At 34.0% G+C, this 25,400-nt stretch overlaps 1 protein-coding gene across 1 annotated transcript in view; it reads right to left on the bottom strand.

The window, feature by feature from the left end:
• Positions 1,166-25,400, bottom strand: part of FOXN2 (forkhead box N2) — a 56,058-nt gene continuing 31,823 nt past the window's right edge. The window contains exons 2-6 of the mRNA XM_018055206.1: positions 23,723-24,273; positions 14,926-15,050; positions 12,629-12,693; positions 5,058-5,126; positions 1,166-3,612 (exon numbers count right to left, since the gene is read on the bottom strand). Coding sequence (XP_017910695.1) covers positions 3,089-3,612; positions 5,058-5,126; positions 12,629-12,693; positions 14,926-15,050; positions 23,723-24,259 — 1,320 coding nt within the window. The 5' untranslated portion in view covers positions 24,260-24,273 and the 3' untranslated portion in view covers positions 1,166-3,088. The remainder of the gene's footprint in view (positions 3,613-5,057; positions 5,127-12,628; positions 12,694-14,925; positions 15,051-23,722; positions 24,274-25,400) is intronic.

The raw sequence follows: 25,400 nt of genomic DNA, 5'->3' as shown, positions 1-25,400 counted from the left end.
GGAAAGGCTCAAGGTGGAAAAAAGGAGGTGATCCATCAATTCATTTTCCATGTAATGTTTTCTTTCTCTGAATTTGAAAAGTAAAATAAAACATGAACTAATTGAGTTATACATTGCACAAATAAATTTCAAAAATATATATTCATGAAACACTGATTCTATTTGGCATGTGAAAGATGAAGATTAATTGTTAAAACTTCTACTAGGGATCTGTCACAAACTGAGATTGGCTGTAACAATTTATATTGACTCAATGAAAATTATACATTAGCTTAAGTCACAATTTTAAAAGACTGAACCTTTCCAGGATTTCCAGGTTGTTTTTTATTACAGTAAAATTTGCTAGTAATATATTCTTAGAAATACAATTTCCAGTCCATAGGACTAGAAATGACCTCCCTTAATTGGGTGGTTATTAGCCATGTTTTTATCTCAATACACCTGAGGAATGGGATTATGTATATGGAAGTAATAAAGGGGGATGGTAATTAAGGTTCTTCCCCTTAAAAATAACTGCCTTGGAAAATCAGCACATGGAAAGTGATACAATGAATTCTATATAAGAATTCAATAAAGCATCCTGTAACTTATTCCTGTTAGCATTTAGTGTGAAAGTTTACTGACTTTGCTAGTGATGAACATAATTTTTAACTTTTAAATTTGTGGTAAGAGTACATGAAGAGGGAAAGAAAATCAAGTTTAAAAGTTATTGCTATTTATATTAAGACAAAAATAACTTTAAAGATCTTTATTTGAACTGAGAATGACTTTCTCCCTTCCTTATATCTTAGATCATTTTCCTTTACTTACAAAGACTAATGATCTAATGGACAAGAACCAGAGAGAACATTTGTAGTACAGAATTTCAGTTAGCAAAATAAAGTGAAACCAGATCATTAAAACACTGTTAATAAGGTCTATCCAGAGGACCACAGTAAACAGCTTAAAAATATTTCGTTATTAAATGATTTTTATAATCTGTGTACTATTTGTGTGTATGTGTGTGTGTCTGTGTGCTAGTCTTTCAGTCGTATTTGACTCTGCAACCCCATGGGCTGTAGCCCACCAGGCTCTTCTGTCCATAGAATTATCCAGGCAAAAATAATGGAGTGGGTAGTCATTCCCTTTTCCAGAGGATCTTCCCAACCCAGGGAGTGAAGCTGGGCCTCCTGCCTTAAAGGCAGATTCTTTACCACTGAGCCACCAGGGAAGCCCCATGTACTATTTATACTGTGATAAAAACAATTTAATAATTTTTGGTGTTATATTCACTGTGTATAGTAAAAGATGTTAACTTAGGTTAGCAATTTTATGCAGCAGATGTGATATATATGAAGAACAAAAAATTCAATACCTCATCCTGCATACTTGTTATCAACAAATTGAAAGATTATTACTTTCAACAGCAGCAATTCTATTACTGTGGCTACCCAGGTTCAACTACAATTAACATGGAAACAGGACAGATTAAGTTGTTATCCCTGGCTTAATGTCTTGACAACTGAAAAAAACATTTTCAGTATGCTTCTCATTTGACAGTTTTGCCCAAATAAGCTCTACAAGTTAAAAGAAAAATGTCTTTTTTTAAAATGCTTTATCATCATAGAAACAGCTAAAAGTAACAAACCAAAATCATAAGCTTATGTGTGTATGTATGTATATGTATATATGAAATTATCAGAAAATAAAAACAAGGTCATTTATGAAACAGGATGTAGCATGTGATAAGACTGAACTTTTAGAAAGCCGCTTTTGCCATTGTAAAAAAATACATTATGAATAAGTTTAACTTTATTAGTATCCTTTGTCCTTTTTGAATGATATAGTCAAGCTATATAAATGATATGAAAAAATGTGTATCATATAAGCAGATTTGTTCAAATACTGAAAAAGGCCTTGGGCAATACACATTTGGAAGAGTAACAAAATCTTTTAGGATGGATTTAATGGCACGTAATTACACTGCCTCCTTAAAAGGATGTATAAAATTTTATACAAATTTTAAAATCCATGAAGGCATTTTATCTCTACAGTTTTGTTAAATCCTTTAACGTAATTGGGTGCACATACAATTTAATTCATACAAAGCTTGAATAGAAGTTTTTTCCTAAATGATCTACCTTTATTTATGATGACATAAATAACACATATTCAAATGTTTATATTAGATTATACTCCATTCATGTAATTTTCAGAATGTAGTACATTTAACAAGCCAATGAAAGATCCTCTTATTGCAAAAGTGTGCCTAAATGGGACTCCATGGCTATATCCTTTCATTGGATACTTTCTCCTCAACAAAGACAGCTAGTGGCTAAAATCAAAATAATGGTTGCAAAGCACTTTGGCTCCAATAAATGGCTCCAATCAACACTATGGAATATCTAGGAAGTTAAAAATTTTGAAAAAATAATACTGTAACTGGAATTGAAGTTCTTAGATGAAATTACATCACAAAATTGCCTTTTCTAAATCTCAGAACTTTTTGCTATCTCTTTGCCAATGTATGCAAAAGGAACTTTCTAGACATTTAGGATCTTTTCCAACTTATATTCAACTTTGTTCATGTGTCAACAAAAAATACTTAAAAACAAAAATTAAGACAAAATAAAATATTCAAATCTCATCCTACTGGATTACACATGTCAAGAGAGGAGTATGGGAGAAAGAAAGCAGCAAAATTTCTAGCTGGATCGGCAACTATAGTTAATTACAGATAGGAAAAGAAAATGAAAAAAGAAGTTAGAGTTGCCAGTTCTTACACTTGGACATATTAACAGAACAAAAGACAAGTTTAAGACAGAGGCTCTGGACTTTTTTTTTAACATAAAAGTTCCAATCTTGAAGACACTTATCACAAAAATTATGCATTTAGGATTTCACATCATATTGATGATTGGGCATGATCCTAACAGCAACTATTTAATAAAAATTCAAAAAACAAAAATATTTTGAAATAAACAAGTAATTAGCACCCCTCCCCCACCCTAAAACAAAAGAAGTCCATTATGGCTTTGATATCCCTTGTAAAGAATTAAGTAGAAGAGTATTGCCACATTTAAAAATAATTTCACACTAGTAAGTATTTCTATTTTTTCCGCTGCTTTTGATTCTGTGTCTTTGCAGTACTTATTAGGGAACCTAGACATGTACGAATACCAGCAAGGTGGAGCAGAGATCCAGCTGCCTCTTTGAGCTCCTCATCAATTTCTTGACATGCTTGTTTTCGCATCTTTTTGTCTGGCTGCCCCTTTTCAGTCGTATCTGCACAAGCCTGCGATGCATAGCCACTGTCTCCAAGTGGATCATCTTCATAGTCAACATCTGTGTCTTCTTCACTGCGAAATCCTTCACTGCCATCACTTCCTACATGGCTACTCTTTGGGATAAATTCATACACCTCATCCACAGAAGACAGAGAGGACACACTAGACCTGGACGCGCAACGCTGCGCTGCCATGCTACTTGCACTGTAATTGTGGTCTTCTTTTGGATCAATGCTGGTGGCTAAAGAATCACTCTCATGTAATCGCACAGCACTGGGATGACTGAACGCATTGCTATAACTTCTCTTTTTTTGCATTGCTGTTTTAAGAGGCAGAGGCTTCTCACCTGTGGAAAATAAAGCTTCCATCAGTAAATCAAATGCATCTGACTACAGAAACAGGCCATTTAAAACTATTATATCACTCCTGAATAAGTGCGTTAGACTGGTGATGTTTTGTGGGTCTTTAAATTTTATGCAGACCATCATCCTGTAGGAATCAATCTAAAATATTTTTAAACCATTTAATGGTATATCTTGACCTTCCCATGGAAAATACAATTATTTTGAGCTGCTTGCAGAAAATGCCTCAATATTAATGTGTCACTGGTTAGCTAACAATTTACTTGTTGATATTTAGGTTGTTGCCAGTTTTTCACTATTACAAGTAATACTGCAATGAAAATCCTCTACATGCCTTTTCTTACACATATGGAATTTTTCTAGGAGAGATAAAAAGAAACAGAATTATAAGTAAAAAATATGTATGTTTTAAATTTTAGTTGGTGTTTCCAAATTGCCTTCCAAAATAGTTGTATCAATTTATATCCTACATTGCATGACAACACCCAACTTCTATACTTAACCTCTAACATTATCAATCGTTTTAATTTTTCATAATCTCATGACAAAAAGATATTATCTCAATATTGTTTCATTTTACATCTCCTTGATTTCTAGAGAAGCTGTATCTTTTCAGATGTGCGCTATCCATCTGTGTATTTCCTGCTCCGAGCCCTACCTATTCATATATTTTGTTGAACTGTTTTCTTATTTCTTACTTACAGAATCTTTTTATGTTGTGCACGTATGTATACTCAACATTATTCCTTTGTCTGCTATATACAGTGAAGAAATACGTCATCCCAGTACTATGCTTGTGTTACTTTTCTTACAGGTATCTGCTGTTGTCAGAGCTCTAAATAAGACTTTGATGTTTAATTAAATTTACACAAGCTTTTATGGATCTTGCACTTTGTATGTCAAAGATAGCTTTTCTCATTTCAAGGTTATAAGCATACTTTCTATGTTTTCTTATTCATAGCTTTCATTTTTACTTTTATTCATTTCTTTAGAATATTTATTTTTCTTTATTTATTTGGCTGCAGCAGGTCTTAGCTGCAGAATGTGGGATCTTCAACCTTTCGTTGTGGCATGTGAGATCTTTTGTTGCAGCATATGGGATCTAGTTCCCTAACCACGGATTGAACCTGGGTCCCCTGCATGGGGAGCACAGAGTCTTGTCCACTGGACTACCAGGGACATCCCCATTTTCACTTTTAAATCTTTAAGCTTAATTTCTAAACATGCTACTTATTTCTTCATTTCTTGGTCAATGTAACAAGAATTATCATAGCATTAACCTCAATTTCACAACTGCTCACATAAATTAAAAGAAAATAAAACAGAGACTATTTAGATGAAAACACAACCTAGTTAGAAAGAAGTAATTTTGCCTGTCCTAAATGACATCTGAAAGGTGCTCATGAAAAAGAAAAGCATGTTTGCTTACATTCCAAAATTCCTTGTTCTATAGAAGTATTTAAAAGCATCATTGCAGTGGCAGCATCAATATCAGATTCTAAAAAAGGAAAAGAGTGATAATATTAATGTTCTTTATAAAAAAGAGGCTATTATAGTATATGCAAACAAAGGTAACCAACATTAAGGTTTTGGTGTATTTTCTAGTAAAAAAGTGTATAATGTATATAACATATGTAATTTATACACACACATGTATATGGATATCATATATATATAGACACAAACACATACAGATAAATGTACAAAATGAGACTTATTATTTCGTAATCTCCTTTTGTTCACTTAAAATTATGAACAATATTGTGTAAAGGAGAATTGAGAGGCACTAGAAATAATGAAAGTTTTCTTTAATTATTCACAATGAAAATAAGAACCTGACCTGCATTTCAATAAGGATTGCCCTTAAACAGATTAAATTAGCTAAGAACACACATAAATATTAGCACTGTCTTTAGTCATAATTACATGCAAGCCTGTAAGTACTACAATTATGGATATTCCCTAAGAAAAATGGATTTTAATAGGCTGGTAAAAACAGCAGGTTCTATTCCAGAGGTCATTACACTCTCATATCTACTTCAGCACTAGCAGTTCCTCTACATCTTGGCAATCTGTTAGCCTTTATAACCATAATCAAATAAAAGTAAAATGGTACAATCTAAAATGTGAAGGAAAAGTTAGAAAATGTTTACAAATTTTAAAGGATAGGTTATAAAGGATAATTTATATAATAATTTATATATCCTTTAATTATAAAGGCTAGGTTTAAAACAAGACTCAAAAACATTCCATTTCTGCCCCAAAGGTGGAAAATTTTTATTATCCCCAAATCTTACATTCTATTTATATCTAATTATAAAATTATCTTAGATAATAAAGCCATGTGGATAGTTAATACTTTCCTCCTCATCTTGACCACAAACTCTGTAAAGGCAGGAAATGTTATGACCTTAAAAAATAGGTTTAAGTAAATCAGAAGATTGTTGCTATGAGAGCACATATTCTTCTCCTTTGAATACAGTGCAATCTCATTAATCACAGTTTCTATATGAATGTCTTTCCAATTAGACTGTCAGCTCCCTTAAGGTAAGAGTCATGTCTTATTCTCTATATTCCATAATACCTGGAACACACAGTAGTTCCCTGATAAATGAGTGAAGAATATACTGTATCTCTGCCACATCTCCTTTCTTTAGATTAAGCTGATTATCACCAAATTACTAAGCCTTTGGCATGTTCTAAGTATTATTAACTCATCTCAGTCTCATAAGTTTATGATGTGGTACTATTAGTATTTCCATCTTAAAGATGAGAAAATGGACAAAGAGGGATCTCTAGGAATGATAGAGATGGGATTTAAACCTGTGCGGTCTACCTCCAGAATCCAGGCAATTTGTAATCTCATCATCCCTCAAAACTTACCAAGTATCTATAATTAGAGTAGGAAATTTTGCAGGAAATTATAGAGTATAATGGAAATTCTCTGTTACTCATTCAATAAATTGAGTGTCCTATCTCACATTCCAGGCTGAAAACAAAACAGGAAAATCCCTGACTCTCAGAACACAAAGAAATACAACTTTTGAGAGACAAACACTAGGGAGAAGAAAATTGGAGGGAAGCAAGACAGAGAATGTGGGGAAAGGTAGTTGCAACTTTAAATACAGAGGTTAGGGAAGGCCTCAAGGAAAGGTAATAGTTGAGCAAAAACCTCAGGAAGGTGAAAGAAAGGAAACTATGAAGATATTCAAAGAAAAAGCATTTCAGGCAGGGAAAAAAAAAAAAAATCAGGTTAAAAAGAACTTGAATCAATGATTCCCAGATGCCACAGCCATAGACGCTAGTAAGACAAAGACCTTTCCAATTCCCATCTTTTAGAATGAGACTTGACTATAATAGAGTTCAGTATTCTAACATGTCTTTAAAGAAAAAAAGCTAGTACAGCTCTAGCCCATATTGTATCTCTGTGTGAACTGGAAAAAAAGCAACTGGCCTCCAGGTGAATGCTTCTCTAAACCAGGGCACACAGCTTGAGGACTGGGTATAGTCCAGTCCTTCTGACATCAGCCCACTCATTGTCTCAGCCAGGTGTCCTTTGTGCAGGGTGCAACCTGGCTGGCATTATACTAACAGAGAGACTTCTGTTCCATGAAATAATTTTGTTTTCTTTTAATTTAAAAAAAAATTTACTTTTTTTTTTTTTAAAAAGGGAGAATGGTGGTGAGGGAAAGAATCTAATACTGGAATGCATTATAACAAGTAAACAATTTCAGGAAATTTATTAATGAAGCACCTATAAATGTAATGAAGCACCTATAAAAGATTTTTAACTTTAAAAATTAGTATATCTTTATAGTGTGTATAGGGGCTTCTCTGGTGGCTCAGAAGGTTAAGAATCTTGTCCACAATGCGGGAGACCGGGTTTCGATCCCTGGGTTGGAAAGATCCCTTGGAGAAGGGAAAGGTAACTCCATATTCTTGCTTGGAGAATTCCATGGACACAGGAGCCTGGAGGGCAATAGTCCATGGGTCTCAAACAGTCAGATACGATTGAGCAACTAACACTTTCACTTTCTGTAACAGTAGAAATGACAGGAAAATTGTTCTTTAAATACAATTTCTTGTAGGAATTTGTTACAGCCAAATTAATTTGAATAGTCCAACATGAAATTACTTCTTTGCAAAAGGATTTTATCTACATCTGACTTTGTTTGATTTAGAACATTCGTTAAATATGCTTCCAACAACATCTTGTCAATTAACTTAAAAAAAGTTTAACTTCAATGTTAAAATAAGCACCAGAGAAATGATCCCATCTGGTAATCAAGAACACCTGATTATCCAACATGGCATTGGAAGTGTGGAGTCCTAACCACTGACCCACCAGGGAAGTCTCCTATCCAACACTGTAAATCAACTATACTTCAATAAACACCACCGCCACCTAATTATCAACTTCAATAAACACCACCACCACGTAATTATCAACGATTTGTCCAAAGTACATTCTTGAACTTCTTGGAACAAAAGCAACAAAACGGTGTAGATTTTACAGTGCTTATTTATAGTACCAAATCAGTTTTGGTATTAAAATTAAACTTAAGGCTTACTTATTGTCACAGCTGAAAACACTTTATAATGTTTTTTTCATTAATAAGTATAGGGTTGGTTTGTTCAGGTTTTTCCATAACATCTTACTGAAAAATCTGAAAAAACTTTTTGGTCAACTCAATACATTTGCAGTTTTAAAGATGGCTCTGTGTTCTCAATAAACATACTATTAGCTATATTATCTAACACATTCAGAATAGAAATTTCATTTTTTTATAAAGCCTTTTGTATATATTTTCTCTGACACTATTTAATCCAATAATTTACTTCCAGCTTAAAGTCATTTGTCATGAGAGCCATGAGAGCCATCCAAACAGTGAGTTAAATAATCACAAAAATGACCTGTTAAAAGTCATATTAAACAGTTCCCTTTTTATCCTTCGTAGTTCTGACTAGAGTTCCAAATTTGCTACTGATTTAGTAACTGGTTCAAATAAATCTCTGTCAAAACTGTTAACTTATGCTTCCTAGTTTATATTTTCTTAGCCTTGATGCTAAGAAATTATTAACAACAACAGAGAAAATTAAAAAGACTCAGTTTTAACTATGCGAAAGTAAGAGTTATAATAAGCCAAGTTTCTATTACCTGATTCTCAGTCGATTTGCTTAAGGAACGATGTAAGAACCACAGTGGCATAATTTAAATGATTATAAGCCAAGTATTAACTACAGCAGGATTTACTGCCTTTATCAAAACCAGTATACACATTTACAGAGCACCCAAACAAGGAAGCTGTTTCTCATGATTCTTAAAAGTAGGAGAGTGATTTCAATAAATTACTAGTATGTGAAGCTGTTTGAACTACCAGTTTACTTTCACTTTAATTAAGATACAAATTATGCAAATTTGTAAACTTAAATTTGAACTTAGATTTGCATTTAGTTCCTACCTTCATCATTAACTATCTGAATTTTATATTTGCTTGTAATACACTACATATACTTTAGTGCTTAAGTATAAATACTAAAATTTACTAATCAGAATATGGTTCCATTTTTGTCTTCTTTGTTCACTGATGCATCCTTGGTGCCTAGAGCAGTGACTAGCACACAAATGCACTCAATAAATATTTTTCAACACATGAATTTGCTACAAACCCACACCAAATCAAAATATTGACCAAAAAAGGTTTTGTTCTGCTATCTCACTATGAGATTTCTCTGCCTCCTGCTGCCTGTTATACAATACTGTAACACTGCTATTGGCCAGATGAGTCACGAGAGTTTAAAAAGGATAATTCTATGAAGTGACCGATGAATTTTATATTTGATTCTACTATTATTTTCTTGGGCTCCAAAATCACTGTGGACAGTGACTGCAGCCATGAAATTAAAAGACACTTGCTCCTTGGAAGAAAAGCTATGACAAAACTAGACAGCATATTAAAAAGCAGAGACATTACTTTGTCGACAAAGGTCCATATAGTCAAAGCTATGGTTTCTCCAGTAGTCATGTACCGATATGAGAGCTGGACCATAAAGAAGGCTGAGTGCTGAAGAACTAATGCTTTCAAACTGTGGTGCTGGAGAAGACTCTTGAGAATCCCTTGGACTTCAAGGAGATCCAACCAGTCAATACTAAAGGAAATCAGTCCTGAATTTTCACTGGAAGGACTGATGCTGAAGCTGAAGTTCCAATACTTTGGCCACCTGATGTGAAGAACTGACTCATTTGAAAAGACTTCTGATGCTGGGAAATACTGAAGGCAGGAGAAGAGGAAGACAGAGGATGAGACGTTTGGATGGCATCACTGACTCAATCGACCTGAGTTTGGGCAAGCTCTGAGAGATGGAGAAGGGCAGGGAAGCCTAGCATGCAGCAGTCCATGGGGTCGCAGAGTCGGATATGACTGAGCAACTGAACAACAACAATAAAGTTAGAGCCAAGAGTGAAATTTCAGTGATACTTACAAAACACAAAACTGACAATGTCACCCTATTCTTTAAAGACCTTCAGTAGTTCCCCTAACTCCTCATATCTGGTAGGAGTGCAGGCTCTGAAATCAGAGTTCCTTCTGTACCATTTGCTAGTTGTGTAACCTTAAGAAACTTACTTAATCTCTCCAAAATTCAATTTCCTTATTTGTAAAAGGGGGTAACAAAACCTCAAAGAGTTGTTGTAAGAATTAAATGAAATAATGCAAGCAAAACACTAAAGTCAGGAACTCAATGTAAACTAATGTTACAGTTACAGGAAGAAGTTCCAACTCATTATGCTAAAGAAGCTCTCCTTGATTTGGCTGCTGCTGCTGCTAAGTCACTTCAGTCGTGTCCGACTCTGTGCGACCCCATAGCCGGCAGCCCGCAAGGCTCCGCCGTCCTTGGGATTCTCCAGGCAAGAACACTGGAGTGGGCTGCCATTTCTTCTCCATTCATTTTGCTAATACCTGCTTAAACTTTTTCATTCGCCTTGCCCATGCTAAACGATCACATCTATAGCTGCCGGACCAAGGCTACTTAGTCTTCTACGTGCTTAGGTTTCAGCCATGCTTACCAACCTGCAGTTCCTAGCAACTGTCCCAGACCAAACCTCTAACCAAGGTTAAGTATCCGTCCAACTTTCGAGGCCCAGAGCTCAGGCATCACACTTTCTTCTTGAAGAGGCCTTTCCCAACCTACCTCTAAGCTTAATTTGCTACCCACTTCCTTTTCTCCCAGTGTATTCTGTACAATTCTAATCAATTAAACAATAATTAATTCTTTAATTAGACTGTATATTTTCTGAGACTAGGGCCTGGGTCTCTTTCTGCATATCCCAAGGCACCCAGAGTTCAGTGATTAGCACAATGGATGAATTCAACAAGTACTTGAATGTTTAATCAATTTATTGCTCTATTTTTCAAACTTTTCCCTAGAAATAATATCAAGAGTTAAGAAAAAGCAAATTTCCTCAGAATCTACGTATATGTGCTAAATCAACCTGATTTAAATATAAAATTTCTTCAAGTTTTTGTGTGGTACAGTATTTCATTTTCTCCTAAAACTTATGAGAGATGATGGATAATACATACAACTCATTAGATGAAAAAGTACCTATGCTCTCCTTGTGGAAGCTGATCCCCAAAGGAAGAAGCAGAATTCGGATGGAATAGAACAAGAACAAGAAGAAATTCTAAATAAACCCCAGAATTCAAGACAGAAAACGTTCTCAAAATGTGCATATGAGCTAAAGCTTAATAGACTAAGGGTCAGAATTTACTGAAGTAATAAAAAGAAAAAGGAAGTTTCAGCAATACCTAAACATAAAGAGAGCACATTTACTCATGTAGGTAACAGGAAAATGGGTACTTGCCTTATGTTCAGTCACAATATTATCTGAAGCAGACTCCTAATTCCATTAACTTCTTTGCAGAGTTCTCTTAAACTTTTCACACTCTTTCCCTCCCTTATTTTTACAGACCATCATCGTATGTTTCCTAGGCTTGGCTTAGTATAGATTTAAAGAGCCAAAATGTCTCTGATACACAGAAAGGCTTTTCATCTGATAATTTTTATTTTTATAGATCAGAGTAACACCTGCAAGCTCCAAAGTAGCAATGTGAGGAAAACTTATGTTAGTATATCACTAACCTATAATATTAACTATGAGTAGAGGAAAAAACAACTAATTCAAAATTTTGATCTACTTTTTAAAAGTCAACCAAGTTCAAATGTTAGCTTTTGAAAGCTTCCTAAATTATAGTTCTTTACACCGAATCTATAAAAGAATTATGGAACACCATCCCTAACTCAAAGGCCATAACAAAACGAGTGGCGGCCAGATTGGGCCCATGGGCCACAGTTTGTCAACTATTCCAGACCGACAGACTTGAAAAGATGATTCGGTACTTATCGCATTACTAAGAAATATTTCCCTATTTTCAAGGAAAAGTATACAATAAAAGGAAAATGAAAACAGGGATATAAAACAGTATACACAGTAAAATCTAAGTACTTGGAGAAAAAGTGTGTTTGAGAGGTGAGCGGTGGTATGTGCATGTATGGGCATGCATGCAAACATATCTACTCTTGTGTAAGGACCAAAGCAATTATATTAAAAATGTTAACAGCAGAGGGGCAAGATAGATAGGGTAAGAGATTAAGAGGTATAAACTACTATGCAAAAAATAACTAAGCTTCAAGAATATACTGTACAACACACGGAATACAGTCACTATTTTATAATTATAAATGGGGTATAACTTGAAAAACTGTGAATAACTAACTATGTTGTACACCTGAAACATACAATATTGTACACCCAGTATAGCCCAATTAAAAAGTTAACAGCAGAATAAAGGGTAAGTTTTAGTTTCTTTTTTATAAATGTTTTTTATTTTTTAAAACTTCTATAATGAACAGGCAATATTTTTATAATTAAAAAAATTAAATAAAAATTCTGATTTTAACCTGAGTTCTTATGATTTAAAATACTGATCTTTCACATACCTTTGAGAGTTCGCACCTGGTTCTGCTTGAGTACAGAGCTTAAGTAGTGAGGTGATAAAGAACCACTGAAAAAAGAGATAAGACAAGCACACTCATTAAAAAAATTTTTTTATTTCACATTTTATAAAACTTAGTTACAAATACAACTAGTTTTTACAATAAAAAACAGTTTTTTTACCTTGTTTTCTTTGCTAATACTATTCAGTTTAGCAAGAGTCTGCCAAAGCAGAAAGAGCATAAGATCCAAGTTTAAATCACAACTATTTGGGCGTTCTTAGGCAAAATAATTAACCCTTTAGTTTCTTCATCTGTAAAACAGGAATAATTAAAACTCCCACATAGGGTTGTTGTGGTAATTAAATATGAACATTAAATTTAAAATGCCCAAAACAACAGACAATACATAATAGTTACTGTTTGATTCTACACTGGATGCCTACATTTGATAAGATATTAATATAGGTGTTACTACAGAAATGAAAGTGTTTATCAAAACAATGTTTAAAAAGAAGACTGTATGGTGATGACAAAAAAAGAAAAAGTTCCTGATTTAATTAAAAATATCAATTACAAATTAAATTTTCTATATTTATGAAAGAGACCAGCAGTTTCTTTTTTTTAATTTCAAAAATTTTTAAATATTTTTGGAACAAACGTTCCTCTTCTCTGGAATTTGTGATAGTATTTAAAAAAAAAATCTGTTTGGCTAACTAAATTAAAACTCTATTTCTTAGTCACAGTTTCATATACACTATAGTTCATTCTCTTCCTCAGACTTAACCAATTATGGCATGAAAGGACTACACAAAGGCATGTCAGATGGAACTGTCATTTTCTCCAACAATAATATAGAGAAAATGTTTCTAAAAATATTTTAAAGTCAAAGATTACAACCTCTATGCTGCTGTTTATCTACCTGTTTTTAAACCACAAAATCATCTCTATTTAACATTTAAACATATAAAGAATGAAAACATGAAAATGTTTCATATCAAAGGCACAGGGAAGTATATTTTTGATGGTATACAAAAAAACTGTGCCAATTCTCCCATTTGATTTTTAATAAAAAATGGCATTGCTAAATAAAACATTAAAGTAGTATCAACAGAGCTCACCATTAGTTTCCCAACTACTGTTCTTTTAAACTAGGACATCTCTTAAGTACCAATACTAAGGAAAGTATCAATTCCCAAACAATGAGAATATAAACTCTGAAAACATCTTTGCAGAGTTGCATTTCATAAGGATAAACTAGTTCTTGTTATAATGATCCTTCTAATCTACTAATATGGTTAATAAGTTTAAAATCTCAATAAGTATTATGTATATATAATGCAGAAATTTCAACTTTAGGCTAATTTTTTAAACTGTATCAGCTACAAACACTCATCTAAAAGTTATATAATACTTTAATTCCTTAAACACTACATGAAATGTTGGTAACTGCTGCAAATGGGAGTTCACTCTTCTACTTTTGTGAATGCTTCAAATTTTTCATTTATTATTTTACTAAAAAGCTTTAAAAAACTTTTTATAGACTACCCTTAAAAGTATTTTGACAAAACTGTCATTTTCAACTCAAATGAATATATATAATAGAGTTTAAAAATAAAGATTCTAAAGGCTTCTTTCAAAGGCAACAGTCAGATTTAAAGTCATCATTTTCAGATTTGACTTAAAATGGGAAAGCTATAAGATCAATTTAATGATCACGGAGTTAGAAAACAAAAGGCCAAGGAAAAGCATATTTGCCAACAGAAACAAATCAAATAAAAATCCAAAGCATTATTTTACTTGACATTTCAAAATTTGAGACTTGAACATAATTTTCAAATATTAAACATGCTGTGAAGGGAAAAAATCTTAAAATAGAAAAATTAATATAAGTATATATATATATAAATGCTGCAAACAAACTACCTTATTTAAAAAATTTTAAATATACTTCTACTTTCTTGTGTCTTTAGGTCAGTACTAGTACTGCAGACAATGTAAACGATCTGATCTTTACAAAAAGGTTTCAGGTTATACCTCAATTCATATTATCACTATCTTCAGAGTTTAGTTAGAATATATTATTAATTATTAATACATTTTCCAGAATTTATGCTCTCAATTATGCAACATCTCAGTTCCTAATAAGCAAAAATGCCTTAGTCTAATGTCTTATCCGTAAATAATTCTCTATGTAATTAAAAAAAAAAAGATGAAAAAACCCCCACAACTTAAAAGTTACTCCATCTCATATAATGAAATCTTACATATTGCCACTGACATTTACATCTTAGATCCTGTACCTTTGCGGTGATGCAGGAGGGCTGTAAAATGTGGATTTTGAGGAGAAAGGTTGCTTCTTCAGTGCCTGCATAAGGTTGGGTTTATATTCTGGATCAACACACCATAAGGAACCTTTTCCATTAACCTAAAATAAATTACATAAGAATTAGTTACCTGGAATCAGACACAAAAAGCGTCTGAATGTTTTTCATAAATGTGTGGGGGAACAAAACCCAATAGCACCTTTTGAATACAATGCAAACACTGAAGTAAACTTGCTAGCAATGAACTGTGTGATTAAAAGCCCTGGAGGCAGACAGCCTGGGTTCCTATCTCCAGCTCTGCCATTTACCCCCTGTGTAATTTTAGGAAGGTTAACTAACTTCTATTTCTCTGGGTCATTATTCCCGTATTTGGAAGGTACGGATAATAACATTACCCACCTCACAGGGTTGTTCCATGGGTTTAATTACACATAGAGTACTCTGCACAGTGCATGGTGCACAGGGCCACAAGACCACAACACTCTAGGACACACCATTCACATCACAGTTTGTGAGAATGATACACAACACCAAGCTATGCAGAGAACAGCATGAAGGGCTATACATGATGGCCCTTCAATTAGGTGGTGTCATTCCCCCCAAAGTGCTAAACAATATGATACTGGGTGATGCATCCAAAAATAATTATTTTTATGGCATTAACACTAGTGTTTATTTTCCCATTTAAACTGCTTAAATTCAAAGCAAACAATTTAATGAAGATATGGCAAAAGTCTCAGAGTAAAATAAAAAACTGAGGGATGGAAAAGACTCTTGTAAAAGATAAAAAAGAGGAAAAAATACCATCCCTGCCCTCAAGATGGTTAAGTTACAACATTTGAGGGCCTTTTGGATAATAAGGTAAGGGGCACACAAGCCCAGATTTCATGGAAATAGTCATAAGAATCTAAAAATAATAGAAATGTATGATTATTGGAAACTAGAGAAAATATAAACAGAAGCACCCACTAAATGGCAGATGAGAGATGCCTCAAAGGATGGCTTGCCTGCTCCACAGTTCCCCTAATATGACAGAACAGCTCACCAGGAAGGTAAGTGGACAATATACCTGAAGAATATCACTAAAATGATCTAATGTGCAGGCGAAAGACCAGACCAGGAGATAATTCCTTCAAAGAGGTTTGAAAAATGTTGCATGTTTTACCTTCTTTCTGCTTAGAAGGTCACACTACGTATTAGCAGGTTGGTGGTGGTTTAGTCGCTAAGTCATTTCCGACTCTTGCGACCCCACGGGCTGTAGCCTGACAGGGTCCTCTGTCCATGAGGCTTCTCCAGGCCAGAACACTGGAGTGGATTGCCATTTCCTTCTCCAGAGGATCTTTCCGACCTAGGAATTTAACCTGGGTCTCCTACATTGCAGGCAGATTCTTTACTGACTGAGCTATGAGGGGTTCTAAGTAGTCTTGCTTTAATTAAACCTGTTTTGTATTAAAAACACTGATGTAACTGATGAATATGAATTCTTATAGAATATACTTTCCTAATGTTAACACTGAGAAATGGGTTTTTTTTTTTTTTGGTAGGAAAAAATACAAACATTGATTAGACCATGAAGAAAAATAAATCTTATTTAAAGGTCACTTTAATGCAAAAAGGAAAAAAAAACCCAATTGCAAAACTCTCTGACCACTTGGAAATTTATAAACGCTCTTGAATTTAAAAAGATATCCAAACTATAATTACATATTACAAAGGGCATAAGAAAAACATAAAAACTAAGTGGATGTGGTCAAATACACAGACATTAGTTGAGCTAGTTAAATGAAATAACTGAAGAATTTCAGGAGCTGTAACATCACCTGCTAACTCTTCCTTAAGGATACATCTATCCTATTTATTTAGCTGAACATCCATCCCTATCTACCAACCTGAACAGTCTGACTAGAAGAACATCCCTACAAATGTACCACATGGACCCACAGCTTACACATAGAAGCCCACAGCCATGCAAGAAGGAGGTTCAACTGCAAACTCATGCCACTTCCCCAGAGCTGAACACCACTTGCACAGAAGTTAAAGAGTATAAGCCTTGAAGAAGAATACCTACCTTTGGAAACCTGGCTCTGTCACTTAACAGCTGTGTAACCTTTAGAAAAATGTCTATGGTTCTCTGTGTATTAGTATGCTCAAAATATATATAAAACTGTACCTTCTGGCCATAAGTCCTTAACACCAAATGCTACTATTGTTATGTTTTATGTTCATTTTCTTTGCAGTTTTAAAAACTGTTCCTCTTTCTTCCAGTCTAATATCATTGTTTTTATTCTCTAATAATTTGTTTTCCTGCTTCTACTCCACTAGATACTGACATTAAATTTTAGTAAATATTTTTGAAGATATAAATATCAAAAGTTAAATATAAGGTATAACCTGAACCCTTCTTACCATGGTATACAAAATTTCCTCACAAGATTAGTGAAATTCAAACTGCTACTAATTTTTGTTTTTACATTACATCTTTTCTATTTCAAAAACCCCTTTTGAAAGTTTGAATTATACCTCACAACATTAACAATTATCTAGACAACAGTAAAACTGACCTGTGTCTTATTCCCCTGCTCCTTTCTGCTTGTATAAAATCCCATATGATGTAAGCTATTATGATTGCTGAAGATTTAGTGTGATGAATTCCAGGGTGCTTCCATTTCCTGAACTGTTTTCAAAGTAACATTAGTCTATTATTGAGGTTTTTTTTTTTAAATCTCTGAATATCATAACTACTCTAGCAGAACAGTATAATGAAAGAACGGTTTCACAGGTTTTAAAAGCGAAATCTTAAAACACTGCTTACTGACTGGCTACATGACACTGGACTAATAATTTAATCTCTATCTGTCCTCTAATTCATATTTTATCTGTAAAAAAACAGACCACTTCACTGAGTTGTGATGAGATTCAAATAAGATAATATTTATGTAAGTGACAGAGCTGTAAAGTAAATGAATACTGAGAGGTTATACTGAAAATGGCAGAAAGTCAGTTTACGTTCCTATTCTTTTCTTCTAAGAGATGAAGGAATTTTAAAAACATAAACAATAAGAACAAACATTAATTAATTTTGAATATGAGACAAAAGTTAGAAACAAGAATTAAACTGATAGGGGAAAAACACTTTTTTACCATACTATCAGATGAAACTTTTTCTGGCCTGTGGTAGCAAGATATCACATGAACTACATTGAAATTTTAAGTTTTTCCAAAGGAAGTCAAATTTCTACCCATGTATTTTTGAATTAAGTGATGGACCATTCCATCTTAAATTAGATGTAATTCCAATCACTTGGCCTAAGTGGTAAGTGTATTCTGAAGATGGAGAAATAAAACTTTAAAGTGATAGCACCCACAATATCCTTTGTTCCCAAACCACTTCAGTTTCATATAATTATTTTTTATATATAGATTAAGACAATTATTTTAATGATTCCAACCATGTTCTATCTTGGTATTCCTGAGATTATACTCCCAGAAGCTGTTTAGTTCAAGTCGACTTTTAAAATTCTATTGTGAGAGAACTGCAAATTGTTTTGATCATAGAAGAATCGGTATTTCCTTGAAATAGCAAATTGGAAGCACTAGTACTGAAAACTTGCAGTTCAGGGCAGTTAAGTATCTTGAGTAAGGTCTCCAAATAACCGTCTGTTTTGTGTTACCACGGCAGCACTTCCGTTCCCTGAGCCCGTTCACAAACTATCAGTAACAAGATAGAATTATGTATTTGCTAATCTGTGTTTTAGAGTCTAAAGCAAAAAACTTATTTTTAAATCTAAGTCTCAGTTAAAAACTATGCCTCTTTATTAAGTTGTGCTTAGATGATAGAACACAAATATTAAAGAGTTTAAGAAGTATTAAAGTGAATATGACTATTACAAGAAATGCTTTTTTTGTGCAGTGGAAACAGGAAATGTGCATTCTCTCATGTACTATTTTGCATTTTGAAACTCTAAGGCTTTTGGACATATTTGGTAAAGAACCACCGAAGGTTCTGAAGATATAAGGAATATACTGAGAATTGAACTTTTAAGGTTTATCTTAATGGAAGTTGTAAAGAACACTGGGAGAAGAAACAAGGTTCACTATTCCTGAAATGTTTTCATGTACCTGCACTGTACATTTTAATATTTTCCCCCCCGACTACCTTTTTCAGTGTGTTTTAGAATCGCTGAATTTAAAAGGGCATTCATAATTCTTGCTCATAGTGTGAACTTTTAATGGTGGCTTGCATGACTTCATTTCTTGGGATTCAGCTATTGAAGCAAATCACCACCATGAAAATGTACACTGTGAAATTGTACTAAATCAGGCAAAACTTCTGATTTCATGTTCCCCAGCTAAATTCTCACCTTAAATATTTTAGTTTGGCTTTTATAACAAAGTTTGAAAAACAAATTTTCAGACTTCAATGTTAATGTTCAAAACATAAAAACAAAACAAAAACACCTTGCATAGCTTTTCTGATTTTAAAATTCAAAATAACAAGCCAAGATTTTTAGGCCTATCTTTTGAGAGTGGTAACTATGGTATGGATGAGGGCAGGGAGCTAAGCAGCAGCCATAGCAAGTGACTAGGTATCTATATCAACCTGCAGTTTGACCTGGACCATTGTCATCTTGCTTTCTTTTTTGAGATTATCATCTCCAGACAATTACTCATCAGAAAAAGTGCTTTTCAAGGTTGCCAAACCTAATGGAAATAAGTTTAACTTACTTGCCTTTTGCAGGTTGAAAAAGAAAAAAATCAGTATTTTGAGGTACTGATTCAAGCAGTATTTTATTAAAAAAAATAAAAACAAACCACAAGCACTCCCAATCTCACTTCAATGTATCACTTTTTGTCCAAATTTTGCATTTAATGACAGAATGTTGGCAGCTTGAAAATGGCCACAATAGAAATATTTTTATCATAGGAATCGGCAAAAGTGATACCTTAACCCTCATCCAATTGTTAAATATTTAGCAATATACCACTGTTCATATATTTTTAAGTCTAATCTTTTGGCTGCTACTTGATACTAATCAAGTTTTTTTTTCTTTTTTTTTTTTCTTTTGGCTGTGAGATGCAGCATGTGGGATCTTAGTTCCCTGACCCATATCAGACCTGCACGCCCTGCAGTGGAAGTGTGGAGTCTTAACCACCGCACTGCCAGGGATATTCCCATTTCTAGGTTTTTTTGTGCAACATTTGACACTGTTGCTCATTCACACTTAAACTTACCCTCGCTGGCTTCCATTATACCATACTTTCCCTAGACCCTTCTACTAAAAACCAATGCTGATGACTAGTTTCTTTTATATCTTGCCATAAGCATAAATACAATAGGTCTAAAACTAGAAAAGAATTAACTGATACTGTTCAAAAAATAAAATCTAATGATGCATAGTAGAAAGAATATATCCAAAATTTTCAACACTTTCAGTCATCTGAAAGGAGAGTCTGACTGATAGGGGAATGTGTTTCCAAAATGACTTACTCATATGTATTTTGAGTCTGATCTCCTTGCCATATGGGTCTCTCCATAGGGCTGTTTAAATGTCCTTATGATATAGCAGCTGACTTCCCATACAGCTAATTGGCCAAGAACCCAAGATGGAAGCTATGTCTTTTACGACCTGGATTCAAAAGGCACACTCCATTTCCATAATATCCTCTTGGTTACACAAACCAGCCAAATTCTGTATTGAAGGGGGACTCTATAAGGGCACAAATACTGGAAGGCAGGGCTCATTTGGCGGCTACCTTGGAGGCTAGCTATAACAGATCGATCCTTAAAAATTGCTGAGGCTTTTTAATGGCCGAGCACATAGGTGGCCTTCATAAATATTCCATGTGTAGTAAAGAACGTGTTAAATACGAATTTATTACATAGCAATAGATAACTAATACAATCTCCTTTAATCATAAGAAAATGATGTGTCCAAATGCCTTGCTACCCAGGGTGTCTCATGGATTAGAGGCATCAGGATCACCTCAGAGCCTGTTAGAAATTAGAAAGCCTCAGTCTCCATCCTAGATTTGCTGAAGAAGAATCTGTACTTGAACAAGATCCCCAGATGATCAGTAGATACTTTCAAGTCTGAACAGCACTGTCCTATGAAATCCTTCAGTTATCTAAAGATTTAATTACTTGCTTTCTAAACTTTTATTCCAAATAAAAATTGGAGCTTTCTGCTATCACTTGGGTTATAGAAAACTACAAAAGAACAACACTCCTAGATTAACAAGAAAAAAAAACAAAATAATCTACAAAATCATAATTTTTTAATGAGCCTGAGAATTTAAGCTGCAAGAAGAATTGATTTTGAGGTGTGACAGGTCCTGTGAGGAGGGATGAAACATAAGAGCTGTTTCACTTTCGGTAGAGCATGGAAAAAGTGGCAGTCACGATAAAAAGTAAGAAAACAAAATACTCAAGGGGACCTAAGGAAGACACCCTTGGAGATGGAGATAGATGTGTTGAGCCGACTATGGTCTGTGGTTAGAGCAAGGTTATCAGGCAAAGCTCATTCATGCTCCAGGCCCTGAGTGAGTATAAGGTAAGATCAGGTGTTCGTCTGGGAGAGGCACTAAACCTGCCTAAACCCTGGACAAAGCAAATGAGAAGCAAAAGCTGCCTGCCACCGAGAGAGAGACAAAGTACCCTCCCTCACCCCAGTCATCAGCAAAAGACAGCTGCTGTTGGAAGAAAAGTACAAAACCCAGTTATCCTCACAGTTTACTGATACTAGGCAATGCAGTATACATCATATGGAGGACAGGAAATTGGCTCATGCCCAAATGCTCCAAAGATACAAAGCAGAGATCTGCTGCTCCTGGGAAATGGTCACTCACTTGTACCCAGAACTTCCCACTGATATTAGGTAACATTTACTTACCATGATGGGAGTGGACAAGAAACTGGCCTGAATGCTGGAAACAGTGCTGTTCAAAAGGAATTTATACAATGACAAAGTATCTTATATTTATTCTCTCCAGTATACCAACCACTAGCCACATGGAGGTATCTGGCTATTGATAAGTGCAGCTCTGGACTTCACTGGGTAGATGGGAGTCCGCTCATGGAAGAGACAGGGACGTCCCACACTTGAGACACAGGCACACAATAAGCCTGCCTGACACTAAAACTGGAGAAGAACCAAGAAACCTCTCCTGTTCACACCAGGAACCCTGCACCAAGTAACAAGGAAGAACAATCTATTGCTAAGGGAGGAGCAAGAGTAGAGAGAGATATTTAACTCCCCTCCCACTTCTAAGTTAAATGTGTCACAAACTGACAGATAAAGGTGGAGCAGAAAAGCTAAGAAAAATCACCTGACATTCCAGGCCTCACACTAAATACAAAGTATCAGCAGTCTCTCCACAGGAATGTAAAGACTATGGTATAGCAAAGGTAACTATGACAACCACAAAACCCACCCAACTCAACTGTTAACTAAATTGATCAATACCTGTCCATACTAACAACCTGACAGAAGTAGAGACGTATCTATTTCTTGATAGAAATATTCTTTACTTCAGTTTCTACCATTTTTTCACAGGCAATGTCTGATATTTACTGCAAAATTACGTGACACACAAAAGCAGGAAACAAAACAATTAACAAAACCAGACCCAGAGATGGTCCAAATACTGAAATTATCAGACAGACACTGTGACTATGATTAATTTAACAGACCTAGTGGGAAATTTTTAGCAGAAAGATGAAGACTATTTTTTTTTAAGGAAAATGAAAATACTTAAAAAAAAATGAAGATGATTTTATTAGGGTGATCATCAGAATGGATACAAGAAAGAATAAAACTATACACAGATCAACAGAAATTATCCAAACTGAAACAAAGAAAAAAAGAGTAGGAAGAGGGACGGAGCAATCAAGAGGTGAGACAACAGCAAATGGTCTAACATATTTTCACTTGGAGCCCAGAAGTAGGTGGCGAATCACAAGAAATATTTGAAGAGATAATGAGGAAACAAATTTCTAAGTTTAATGACTGACAACAAACCACAGATCCAAGAACGTCAGAAAAACCAAGGCAGGATAAAATAAAGAAAAACACACTTAGGCACATTATAGTCAAACTGCTAAAAAGTAGTGATAAAGATAAAAATCTTGAGGACAGTAAGGAAAAAAAACTACAAACAGAAGACCAAAGACAAGAATGTCAACAGACTTCTCATCACAAACTATGCTACCCAGAAGACAAGAGAATAATGTCTTAAAGTATTTAAATAGAAAACAAATAATGTAATGATAGATTTAAATCCAACCATATCAATTACACTAATGTAAATGATCCATATTCCAATTATAAGGCAGACACTGTCATATTGAATAAATAAGAATATATAAATACAGCAACAAGAACATTATAGAAACTAAGAACAGAAAGTTTGGACATTAAAAAAAACTAATTAATTAATAATCGAACCACTTTTTTGTACACCTGAAACTAACACAACATTGTAAATTAACTATGCTTCAATTTTTAAAAGTTAAAGGAAATAAAAAGGAAATAATAAACTAATTTATACCTAATTTGTACCTTTAGTAGACTGAACATAATTCTGCTAGATTTACATCAATACTGAAGAAATTTAAAAACATCTGAGATGAAAGCAAATGGTAGACAAAATTAAGTTCAAGCTGAAGTAATCTGACTTGACTATTTTTTGTCTTCCTTTGACTTCCTCATATTTTAAGATCTCCATGCTATTTTCCCCCACCTCCCTAAATATAGCAACGTTCATAAACACTGACCTTGCCATGGCTTCTTTCCACTTTCTGAAAACATTTATTCAGGGACAGATTATGTCGAACAGAATTCTTCCAGCCAGTTGGTGCAGTTGCAAAATACGGGAAGCGGTTCAGAATCCAGCTATAAATTTCTTTGACTGGCAAACACTTATTTGGAGAGTGTTCAATAGCCATATAAATGAGAAGACTAAAGGAGTATGGGGGCTTTGAAGTTGCTGATTTTTTTTCTTGGTTCTGATAGCACGATGGTCCAAAGGATGGCACGTCATCTCCTTCTATGTCATACAATGGACTAACAATTGGAAGACCTTCGCTTCCAAAGCTGAAGTTTGTTAGGAGATTAGTACTTTCGTGAAGCCAGTTCAAGTTTGTGAGTTCATCATCTGCTGACTCATTGTCCACTAGAGTGGCCTTTGGCCTGGCAGCATCAACAGCTTCAGGCAAGCTTCCCATTTTGTAAATCTGGCTCAATCCTGCAACCTTTTCAGCTCCTGGAGTTTCAGCTCTCTTTTCTGGAGTCATTCCAATTACTGGACCCATTTACTCTTACAGTTCTGTAACAAAAGAAACAATTATCAACCAATGTTATACTTAAGATTCATAAGCACATGGAAAAAGGAAACACAAATTTAAAAATCCCCAAATCAGAGAAATTTTACAATCAATATCCCATATAATATTTAAGTATAATATCTGTATAACAAATGCTAAAGGTTATAATACAGAACTTATTTCATGTTATTTGAAATGGCTATAAATAAAATGCCCCACTACAGCACAATATGTACAGGTGATATTAATAAAGTTGAATGTATTCTGAATACTTATTACAGTCCCTAGCCCATAACTGCCTAGTAAGTAATGTGTGCTATTACTAAAAATGAACAGATTATATCTTTGAATTCTAAAATTCTAGAATCTATTCATCTATAATTTCACTATACTTACAGTATAAGTCATACATAAGGCTCAAAATAGATAATAATCAAATTTAAAATAAGCTCAAACAGTAATTCCAAATAAACTCTTTCCTCAGATATGATTATAATACTATAAAGAAATAACTAATATTTTATAGTATATCATACTAAAAAGATAACATTTCTTAATCACTAAATTCATTACTAGCAAAATATATTTACTACAGATTTATTATTGTAAATTCCAGTATTTTTAACTCTTCCTTCTATATACTATCTCATCAAGTACTGATGGTGAAAGGCTGGAATTCTTAGTAAACTTTGAACTGTCATTGCATTTTCAAGGGGAGGAAAAAAAGCTGTTTCTAAGCTATCCTTTTGTATTTCTATTCTCTCAATGATTTTTTTTTTTTTTTTTACTTCTGAAACATACTTCAATTCAAAAATCTTACTATGGAAGAATAACTGACCAAAAGGGAAAGTGGCAGAACTAATGTGCCATTTAATTCATTTTCAATGGTTCATCAAGGTACCTCATTTCCAAATTCTGTGAAAAACCCTCTACGTATACTATTATTCTATTCAAACTTCTTATACTTATGTAAGTGAAATAAGAGAAGCAACCCTGGAATTTTACTTTATTGAAAACATAGCTGGCAGGTTTCTCTAATTATGAAAACTAGTCAATGCTGGATATAAAACAATCTGGATTCTTGTAGCTACTAGATGTCTCAGAATACTCAGTTATCAGTAGCATCTAT

Source organism: Capra hircus, chromosome 11 (assembly GCF_001704415.2).
Source record: "Capra hircus breed San Clemente chromosome 11, ASM170441v1, whole genome shotgun sequence".
Lineage (NCBI taxonomy): Eukaryota > Metazoa > Chordata > Mammalia > Artiodactyla > Bovidae > Capra > Capra hircus.
The sequence above is the reverse complement of the archived record's forward strand: the minus strand, read 5'-3'. Positions and strand labels throughout refer to the sequence as shown.